This window comes from Mesocricetus auratus, unplaced genomic scaffold (assembly GCF_017639785.1).
Source record: "Mesocricetus auratus isolate SY011 unplaced genomic scaffold, BCM_Maur_2.0 Super-Scaffold_100018, whole genome shotgun sequence".
Classification (NCBI taxonomy): Eukaryota; Metazoa; Chordata; class Mammalia; order Rodentia; family Cricetidae; genus Mesocricetus; species Mesocricetus auratus.
In genome coordinates this window covers 51383595-51395012 of record NW_024429199.1, presented here as the reverse complement: position 1 = coordinate 51395012, position 11418 = coordinate 51383595, and the positions used below count along the sequence as shown (strand labels likewise).

General features: G+C 40.6%; 1 protein-coding gene across 1 annotated transcript in view; it reads left to right on the top strand.

Annotated features, from left to right (window-relative positions):
- Positions 1-206: 206 nt before the first annotated feature.
- Positions 207-11418, top strand: part of LOC101826656 (leucyl and cystinyl aminopeptidase) — an 80832-nt gene continuing 69620 nt past the window's right edge. Inside the window, exon 1 of the mRNA XM_040728101.1 lies at positions 207-413. Coding sequence (XP_040584035.1) covers positions 395-413 — 19 coding nt within the window. The 5' untranslated portion in view covers positions 207-394. The remainder of the gene's footprint in view (positions 414-11418) is intronic.

Below are 11418 nucleotides of genomic sequence, written 5' to 3'. Positions count from 1 at the left end.
TAGGTGCATCAGCTGTCGGAACCGGGGTAACAGCTCTGCGGCGGCGGAGAGCTCGGCGGGGGCCCCCCCCCACTAAGTATGCCGCTGGGGGCGGGGCTTGCAGAGGCCCCGCCCCAACCCGCCCCGCCCTCCCCCGCCTCTTAGCCGAGTGGGCCAGGGGCTGAGCTGCTGCGCTCTGGCGTCCACGCCTCAGTGGGTCTTTTTGCAGTAGTTGCGAAAACCCGGAACGAAGGTGTTGTTGCCGCGCGGGGGGGGAGCGGCGCCGCCTCTCGCCGCACCTCCCCGACAGCCCTCGGAGGCCTCGCTGGGCATGCTCAGTCGGGCAGGGCCGCTTCAGCTCTCGTAGTAGGAAGCCTGGGGCGCTTGGCTGGTGAGGACCCGCGGCGGGGCGAAGATGGAGTCCTTTACCAATGGTGAGTCGCTAGCCGGAGACGCGGATTCTCGGGCTTTCTTCAGGGTCTAGAGGGGAATCAGGTGTGGCACGGCGTGTGTCGGGCTGCCGGGCGTACCCCGCCTAAGATTTCCCAGGAGGGGTGGGGGCGGCTTAGGGGCCAGGGGCAGCTAGGGCGGGCATGAAGGTCAGCCCGCTCCCGGGGACCCCCATCGAGCCCGCCAGGTGAGGCCGTGGCAAAGTTTGGGATGCTTGCGCGGAGGAGGGGGCGGCCGCAAAGTTGGCAACCGGGTTCGTTCCCGGGGAGGCGGCCACGGTCCGGATAAGCGGTGCCCGGGAGAAAGCCAACTCGTGCTGGGGAGCCTGGAGCTGTCCGCCCGTCCTTCAGCGAGCTGCTCGCATGCCTTTCCGTAATAGGGCGGGGTGGGGCCGCGGGGCTGGCAGCGTGATTTAGTTGCACCGCAGGGAAGGAAACTTATCCGAGGCTGGCTGGTACTGCTGCGTGCGGCGAAGGTGCCGCCCGTATATTGCCACCTTTCTCTCGGCTACTGCTGAAGCACTCCGCCAGACGACCAAGCTTTTTTTTTTTTACCCGTTGGTCTCCTAGTCAGAGACCCATCGAGTATCAGTCCCTGTTGTCAATTAGGTGATGGGGTGAAAGTCAAAACAACCTGCGTCTAGAAAACAGCCACGGCCTTTCACTCTACGGGCTTTTGTTTGGGCCAGAAGTGCTGGAGTCACAATGTAGGGGTGAGATGTCTCACCATTTTCTGATGTTAAATATGTGGGTTCCCCTTTGGGCTGTCAAGTAGGAAAACGGCTAATAAACGATAGGACTTGCTGAAATTGGAGGGTCCACTTTGTAGCTGACATGCATTCCCAGTGTGGTTGGTTACTGCAGGTAGGTAGAAAATCAAAGTAATAGGAGACAGGTGGCTTGCTTGCCACTTCAGGGACAGGACGCGGGGCGTGGGGGTGGGGGAGACGTTGCCCACTGTCCACTCCCCTGTCCGACTTTGTTGTGCAACTTTAACTTTATTCCTGGGGCTGTGACCTACTCATTATGGTCTCCTTTTTCCTAATTCAGAATGCTTTATTCTACTGCCACCTTTCTGTCTTCACTGTTTAATTAGGCTTAATGATGACAGCTTTAACTCTGAACTTTTTTTTTCTCATTTGTGTTCTATTTGTAATTACCAAGGCTCCAAGAATAGTATGGTAAACATTCCCAGAGAATTAAACAAGATTTGAACTGAAAGGCACCATAGAGACCATCTAGCACTTGGATGTAAAATATGCTTAAAAGCGGGTATTAGGTCCGTGCAAATCGATATCCGAAGGGTTTTTCTTCTAGGTAGAATTGTTGGAGCCCCCTTGTTTGTAGGATTTTAAATTTCACCCAAATGAAAACAATGTCTACACAACAAGAATGAGTCACTTAGGTTAAAAACTGGTTGATTTACTGAACCTTCCCCTACAGACTTAAAGTACATTCTCACTCCTTAAAGTTAAAATCTTTTCTCCTCCCATAGAATACCCTCCTTTAGGTGTATTTGCAAATTGTCTCATTTGGGAGGATAGTGAAAAATCCTAGAGAACAAAATAAATAGGCAGAGGTTCAACTTTCGTATAGGAAGTTGGATTTCTAATTCTTTTCTCTCTACCAGATTTTCACAGTTGATGCTGGAAACTAGTTGGCAATATGTCGTTTGAGTTAATGTGGTCTTACTCATCCTCCTTTCACAAGGAAAATAGGAACTACAACATATAAAGTCAACACCAAGGATACTGCTAACCTGAGGGGCTCTGAAGATTTTAAGGTGGACTAGATACTTCAAAACTTTAGAAAGTTTTTGCTGTAGCATTTTCTAGTGTCTTCAAATATTATGTAACGGAAACTACATTTTTTTATTTAGTTGTTTTGAGTGCATAGCATGTCCATGTAGTTCTATAGGTAGTCCGTTACAGACTATTTTATCATCTTAGAATGTGATTGGATGATTTATGAAGCTTAATATTGGCTTTTGTTATAAATTGACCCTCTTTTAGTAAGTCTTTCTCATTTACATGCTCTTGTGTGTCCCTGCATAGACCCAGGGCTTTCTTAAAATACTATCAATAGTTCATTCATCAGTCTACAAGTTTGTAAAGTAAATGAGTTTAGCATTGTTATTACAGCCTTCAGTTCTCATTGATTTCTGTAATGTCCCTATTTTCTGTGAAATGTGCTGCTGGTGTGACTCATTTTCTTGAGCCCAGCCAGCTGCCTAAAGTAATGTAATGAGTTCATGTGTTAAATATCTTATGTTCATCTGTCCAGTTAATAACTGTTGGAACCCATTTAAAATTCATGTTTCCAGAAAAGGCCTATAAGGACGGACTTTAGTGCCAGGAATTTCTGTTTGACTCAGGAAATATTTTTGGCCTTGACCTTGAGAGGGACTGTTAGCAAACTGAAGATGGGTCTGGCTTTGGTTCTCTGGTGACTTTTTATGGGTAGGGGAATGTGTTGACTAGTATTTAAGATTGGTTTGACAGTAGCTGCCTCATCCTGTTCAGCAGGTCTAGGTGAAACCTTTAGGAGTAGTGACTTGGTTCTTTACCAGCACCACAGAAAGTTGGTGGAAACTATCCAGGTTTTCTGAGAGAGACAGTAGATTAAGAAAGCCAGTTATTTGATGTCCATGTGCCTTTATCCTCATTTATTTGTGATATTTCATAATAAATTTGCATTAAGACATGCTAAAAGTTGGGGCTCAATTGCAAAATCTGGTTGAGGAGGTCCAGGGTCAGGTCTGGAAAATCTCTGACTGCATTTTGAAGCTACTAGAAATACTCTCTTAAAGAGAGTTTGGGGAGGTTTTTCAGGTAAACAAATACAGGCTTTACAAACATAGGGAAGAATTAATTTCCTGTTATTATTTAGTGTATGTTTTGCTAGCAAATGCTAGTTTGTGGTGTGATTACAAGTAAATCTAGTGGTTGGAAAATCATTGATATATTGAGGTGCCATAACAAAAAGCCTAGTAGAGGTTGTCATTTTTATATGAATTACATATAGCCTCCATACAAATCATTTTATTAGTGTACATTGGTGCTAATCAAACAAGGGGGATCTCCTGTCTTTCAGAATTGGGCATGCTTATTTTTAGGTTGGTATCCAGTTGAAAGTGTTTTTCAGCTTTTAAAATGGAAAGTCTTAACAATAAATTATGTATGCATTGTAAAACAGTATAACATTGTGATGCCATCTTTTTATCCTATGAATAACAGGTCTTAGGTCTTTTTTTTTTTTTGGTTTATCAGTTTAAACTAGGAAGCAGTGTTAGGAAAATTCTTTGCTAGTATGTATTAATTTTCAAATGTTTCTTAAGACAGAGTCAAAGACAGCATATTTTAGGAATTCTTATAGCAATGATTGTCATTTATCTGTGTTTGATCTTTGAGAACTCAAATCTGGAAGAGATAGAAACAAAAAGAAAAGGAGTTATATGGAAAATCTAGTGATGATTTCCTGCTCAGTAATTAGTCACACAGCCTCTTTTAAATGGTCACTTTAGAGATAGATTTTCTTCTAAATCTCAAAAACCTATCATCAAATAATGCTAGCCCAAATAAAAAATGAACTGAAATAATATAGTTTTTATGCTGGTATAGAAATGTATAAATATAGAAAAGGCAAGGCAATGCAGTGTGGCCTAAGATAATAGTTGTGAGAGAAGTATTCATTGTTTTTCTAATCTGTTCATATAACATTTGTCACTAACAAGGTTACATTTCACTACTGTCACACAATATCTCTATTAGAAAGCAGCATTTTTATCTTCTCCAAAATTTAACCGAGATTACCCTGGATTTTGGAATAAAGCCAGATTAGGACTATGGTTCCTGTCAGTTTAGTTGTGTGTGGTGTAGCTGTGTTCTGGCAGTTACTTGGAATCTGGAAAACTGTATGGGGCTGAAGTTGAGCTTTTGGTAAGGACCTACCATCCCCACTTCACCTACGTTCCCCCACCCCTGTGCCCCTTTATAGTACACTTTCCATTAATGGAAGACCAGGAATATGAATGGTGGGAAATTTTGGAGCCCCTATGGTGTCATAACTCTTTTTATGTCTAGTGACCTTTATAGAGAATGTTACTTGTTACTCTAGTGTAAAGCATTGAAAGTAACAACAGGAAGGGCTCTTGTGTCGATGGCAGGGTCATCATCAAGGGATGAAGGTACTGGCAGGAAATAGAAAGCATTTCCTAGGAATTTAACTGTACTGCCTTCATCTATTCTGGTCAGTCACTTTAAGGTAGGGCTATTTAGTGTCTAGAATATTCTGCATTTGAAGAGAACAAAATATAGACAAGACTATAGTCACTCTTTTCTACCATGATAGCAATCTTTTCCCGTTCTTATTGTTTGATTTGTTTCACTTTGCTGTTGGTGCTTATGGTTGAACAAAGAGTCAATTGATTTCAATTTCAACCTTAGCATCTAAACTAGGAACCAAGCCATTTGCCAAATAAAATTGAGGCTTCCAAAGAAGTTTCCAATAACAATGGAGTGTTAAGTTTAATTACAGGAGACCCTTTGAAGTTCTTTTCCTTCTCATATGGAATGCTTAATGGAAGGCCTCCTGGGCATTCCACATATTTCCAGAATGTAGTCACTGAAACAAAATTTGACTTCTGAAGATTTGGGGGAGGGTTCTAAACTTTTCTCTTAACTAGAGAGTTCTACTGGAGGAGGCCAACTGATGAGGGATGAGGGATGAGGGATGAGGTGAGTTAGAGAAGGCTTCCTCCAATTGAAGGAGCAGGAGAATGGAGAATAATGCAATGAGCAGTTCCATTCTTTTTTTTTTTTTTTTTTTTTTTTTTTTTTTTTTGGTTTTTCGAGACAGGGTTTTCTCTGTGGCTTTGGAGGCTGTCCTGGAACTAGCTCTTGTAGACCAGGCTGGTCTTGAACTTACAGAGATCCGCCTGCCTCTGCCTCCCGAGTGCTGGAATTAAAGGTGTGCGCCACCAACGCCCGGCGAGCAGTTCCATTCTTATAGCAAATTATGGCTTATGGAAGTGTTTCCCAGGCAACTGCCTCAAGTTTCATAAAGGAAATTCCTGATAGCAGAGGAGACTATGGTCATTGGTTTTGTGCTCGTGTGTGTGTGTGTGTGTGTGTGTGTGTGTATGTGTGTGTGTGTGTCTCCCTGAATCTAGAGCTCACTGTGTATTATGGCTAAACTGGCAACCAGCAAATCCTGGGGATCCTCCTGTCTTATTTCCTACAGTGTTAGAGGCACTCATGGCCATGCCCAGCTTTTTCAGAGGGAGGAATGATTCTGATGAGTCAAACACAGATCCTCATGTTTTTACAGCAAGTGCTCTTACTCATTTAGTTATCTCTGTAGCTGGGGGCATGGTGTTTCTTACAGCTGAAACTTACTTGGGAAGGTTTTAAAACAGTTGTCAGAACATTTATCACCAAAAAGCATTACATCATCCAGGGATTGAGAAAACTTGCATGGAGTTTAGAAGTACAGACTGGGGAGAGCTAAGTGCTTGAAAGACTATTCTTTAAGTGGGTATTGATACAATGATGTGAAGATAGTATAATACTTATTCAGTTTTGGTTACTAAAAAAGAATCTGTGGTTTGGTTAGGGAAAGTTGCTGTGGCCCTTGAGACTTGGTGGGAAGAACTGGTCTGTCTAGATTTACCAAGATCCTATTTGGGCTGACCTATTTATATACTTAGTAGCAGTAATTTTTCTGCTCTTTGAACTGGATGCTGTGTCAGCCTTTGGAGTAACTGATAGTGTCTCCTCAGTATCTAGAGTGGGTGGCTAGATTAAGAAGACAGTTTAGGATAAGCATAGAGGATTGGGTGCTACTTAGTGGGGATGAGAAGTATAATATTCTTTTATACATCAGCTTTATTTATGCAGTGATTCTCGAGAGGTTTGGTGAATTTTCCAGTTGGTGGTAGCATGAAGAAAAATCATTGAGTCTAAATAAGACAGTCTTGAAGTAGAATAAGCACAGGTTTCCTATGATGCTATTAGCTTTGTTCCAGTCAAGTTGTTCATTGCAGGTGAGCACACATTTATGTTTCAATTAATTGCTAGTTTTAGAAATACTAAGTTATTAGATATTAATAATACTAAAGGTGAAGAATTCATGTATCTGTTTAGTTTATGTAATCGAATGGCAGTGATTGATTAGTTTAAAAAATGGTTACAATCTTAACTTTTTATTTTAATGGGTTAAACAAAAAACTGTCCTATAGATGGTTGTAAATTAGTGAGAAAAATTACTGCTTTAGTGATTTAATATTGTCATACATCTTGCCTTTTATTAGTTGACAAATCATATGAAAGGCATTTCAGAGATTTATCACAAAAATATTTCAACAAATTATCTGCACAATAATTACTTGGTAAAATCTGAGATTGGGTCTGGCAAATTTACTCACTAACTGAAATATTTTCTGATATAAGCTTTTTGTTTATATTGAAATGTTACTCATTTCCCTTATAGATCCCATTGTTGATATTTGTATGTGCATTCTCCTGAACTCTATTTCCTGGGCTCTGATCTTAGAAAACAGAGTGCTGATATATAGGATGACCTGTTTTGAGAACACATGAAATCCATCCACTCCTTCATTCCATCTTCAGATATTAAAGTTTCTGGAATAGTAGAGGAAATGTGAATTATATAAACTTAAGGTGTAATTACAAAAATCTTAAAAAGTTTGCAGTTTCTGAAAATTTAGTGATGAGCTATAAAAGCTCGGAAAATTATAATCATAAAAACAGTCTCCCCAGCCGGGCGGTGGTGGCGCACGCCTTTAATCCCAGCACTCGGGAGGCAGAGGCAGGTAGATCTCTGTGAGTTCGAGACCAGCCTGGTCTACAAGAGCTAGTTCCAGGACAGCCTCCAAAGCCACAGAGAAACCCTGTCTCGAAAAACCAAAAAAAAAAAAAAAAAAAAAAAACCAGTCTCTCCACCATCCTTCCATAAGAGCAATTCTTAAGGCCATTTGGTTCTGTGATGTGAAACTGCTTTCATGAACATGGTCATAGCTTCAAAAGGAGTTAGTGAAGAACAAGACAACGAGAAAAACAAAAATTAAAAACATTAAATCTGACTCAGTATAAAAATCTGTATGTTTATTCATACAGTATTGCTGTGATATTATGCTACACAAAATAGGGATGCCCTAAGATATTTTATTACAGGAGAAATAACTTATGTGAGAAGCCAAGAAAGCCGAGAACCAAAGGTCCACACGCTGCTCTCCGAGATGTGGCCGAAACCCAAAGAGAGCGAGTCTCCTCCCCCTAGCTCTTTTATCCCCAGTATGTTCTACATACTTGTGACCATGCCCAAATAGGCATAGCCAGCACTATGGGTACATAGATCTCTCCCTACATTTCCCCTTTTAGTCTAAAGAAGAGATTTAGACTTAAAACAAAACTGAATTGTCTCAAGCATAAAGCATATATATATGATAAACAAATTATAATCTACCTATATCCTATCCTAAACATATCTATCTCATCTAAACCCTAAGCTTATCTGAAAGAGATGCCCAAATATGAACACCTCCTTCCAGTCCCAACCCTAAATAATTGAAAACTAACTCAAGCAGGTATAATGTCATCAGTAGGGAAAGGGGGCATAGTATTCTCAGAATTACTTCCTGCTGAAACGGGACGCTACCCTCATGGGATCCTGTAGGAAGGAAATGTGAGTGTAGTGAAACTCTCGAGTGGACTGGCTACAATATTTGTATTCAGTTTCTTTTGATGGGAGATGCTTGATTGAAGTTCTTGACTGAAGTTCTAATGTTGATTGAAGCTCGTCTGAGGCTCTGGCCAGGTCATAGAAGGTGCACCATATCAATTAATTAGTCTGGAGCTGTGTAGAGCAATGTAGTCCAAGTTTCAGGGTGGTACTTGTCAGTTCAGATGCATCAAATCAGATCAGGTGGAATTGATGAAGTGGAGCCCCATTTTCTTTCTAAAGATTGCTGTTAAGAAATTCCTTGTTCTCTGTGGAAAACTCAAATGTTAATGTCAGCAAAGAAATTTCAACTTTTATATGTATGCATACCGGGAAAGGCAACAATAAAGAAAATGGTAAATGTGAAGGAAAATAGACTTTCAGAGAAAGAACCCAGTATAAACAGATGATAGTTCCTAGATTTTGTTTTCTTCTGTCTTATGTCAGTTGGCTCCTTGATAAAATACAGAAACTCTGAATTTTATTTTAACAACATACTTGGATTTAGAGGAGGAGAGCCAAATCCAACTCCAAAGCCAGCTTTGGTTTAAGTGAAATGGAACCAAAAGAAGTAAAGAGAAACAGATATTATGACAAAGTTAAGCAAATTTGACATTGATACCAAACATTAGATTGTTTGTTTGATGGTCCTTTGGGTAGCCATCCTCTCTAGGTATCCATATGTTCAGTATCTTTTTGCTGTCATAGGTCATCGGCCATTTCCCTACCCAGACAGGTTCATCTGTTTGCCATTTTAAGGGTAATGCTTTTGGTTTCTCTGTAGGTTTGGCACTAGCATTCTGTTTCTGTATAGCTTGTATGTTTGGCATCTGTTTTCTGTAGTGCCTTACAATATTTTTCTACCACTAAGAGCTTGTTTATGATTCATATCTGATACAGGAGGAATGTTAATCTGGGTATTCCATTGTTGCAATATATCACGATCCCAGAGATTTTTAGCGATGTCTGCGACATATGGTCTCAGTTTTCCTCTTTGTCCTTATGGCCCTATACAGTCAACCCATCTTGTCCTTTGTTTTACTTGAGATAGAGTTCCAATCTCTAAGAATTGAAGATTTATTTCTTGTAGGGGCCATCTGGAGGGTTAAGATTTTTGAGATATGATGGTGACATCAGTATTAGTGTCTGCAATAAATACCTTATTATTCATTTTAATTGGTAATTTGGGTCTGTGATCCTGTATAGAAGTTTGCCAAAATATATGTTTGTTTTTTGATACATCCTCAATAGCTACTCTATCATCCAGAGCACTATTATTATTTACAATAGGCAGTGGATCTTCTAATTGTCCTGGGAGAGACTATCCTCCAGAGTGATTGGGAATGACCAGACCACTTTTGACATGGGGGCCTTCTAGAGGCCCCTTGAGGTATTTTCCGATTATAAAGGGTTACCTTGTTTGTGGTCGATCTACATTCATTGGTCTAGTGCTGGCCTTTGCCACATTCTCCTACATAATCCAGAAGCTGAGGCCTTCCATACAAATCATTCCTAGGTGGAGCATTATTTCTAGGAATACTTTGCCTACAATTCCTACTTAGATGTCCTATTCTAACACAGTTAAAGCATCTGGTATTTCGATGTCTTTTTAAACCTCTGGAGATTGCTTCTCATACCCAAGTTATGTCCTCACTGTTAAGGCATTTGGCATCTTGGTGCCTCTTCAAACCTTTAGAAATTGCCTCTCCTACCCAAGCTTTTGTATCTTGATCTTTATACTCAATATTGGTTGTATACAAGACCCATTTGTCCAATGGTGCTGATCTGATTTTTAATGGCCAAAGTACCTGTTTGCATTGTGGATTTGCATTCTCATAAGCTAGAGATTCTATCAGGATTCGCCTAGAATCTGAATATGGTACCTGTAATTCTACTTCTCTGGACAATCTTTCTAAGAATTCAGTGAACCTTTCTCTTGGATCCTGTACACTTTGGTATACGGTTGTATTGTCTCTCCTGGTTCATGAACCTTGTCCAAAGTATTAAAAGCTGTTGCACGGCATAAAGACAAGATGTGTTCATCATACGTAGCTTGGGCCTGTGGATCAGCATAAGCAAGAATCTTATCTTGGGGAGTTTCATAGCCTTTCTTTAATCCTTGAATCTTAAGGGCCTTTGCCTCTTCCCTCTATAAAGCTCTCCATTGTATTTGAGATGAATTTTCGAGCACCACTGATGCCAGTTGGCTACAATCCTTAGGGGTCACTCTATTTGCAGTTGCCCATGAATTCAGGAGCTCCCTGATATAGAGCAAATGAAGACCATAAGAAACAATGGCTTTTTTGATTCCTTTCAGGTCCTTCATCTGTACCGGTTCCCATTGATAAGCAATGAAGCCATTTAGGTGTTTCTTTGTTGCTGTTTTTTCAGTCATGGATACTGGGAAGATCATGGGAGATGGCATAACAACTTTAGGGGGGGTCTTCCCGGTGTCTGAGAGGTGTATGTAACCCTCTGTCATGATCTGTTGCTAGTGCTTCTGATTCTGATGTATCAGATTGGAGATCATCCATGACCTGTAGCCTGTTGACCACCGTTCCTCTGAGTGCTTGTACTTCCAGGGTCAAAATTTTTTCTAAGGATTTCATAAAGTCTGTCAGTTTCTTGGATTCATCATTTATACATGATTCCAAGCATTTAATATTCTCATCCTTAGATATTATTTGAATGGCATGTAACTTGCCTTCTAAGAACAGTGTTCTATCTGATAGCAAGTCATTATCCTCAGACATGGAATAAATTGTTTCAGTAAGTTCACCAATCTGATGTTCCAGTCTTTGAGTTCTAGTAATCCAGTCATCAGACATGGAACAAGTTGTTTCTGCCAGCCTGATTATATCCTCCTGAATGGATTCTATTTTGTCCATTAGGGCAGTAGTTTTAAGTTCTAAGTTATCTACCTTGTGAGACATTTCCCTGTTGACCTCAAGATTCTGAATTTTTGTCTCTTAACTTACCAGTAATTTGCACAACTTCCCTGTTTTCCACCCTGTGATCAAGCCCTCTCTTCTAGGATATTATGTGGATTATGAAGCTAATCATTAGCATTAGACGTATGTATATTTGGGGCATTTTATAATCCTCTCCCAGGATGTCATTCATGTAATAAGCAATGAGATCCTTAGCATTCTGCACCATACAATTATCTGCCATGGTATAGAGTAGGTAATCTTATCACCAGCTTAATCTACCAGAATGCAAAACTTACCTCCAATTATCTCCGGAAAGG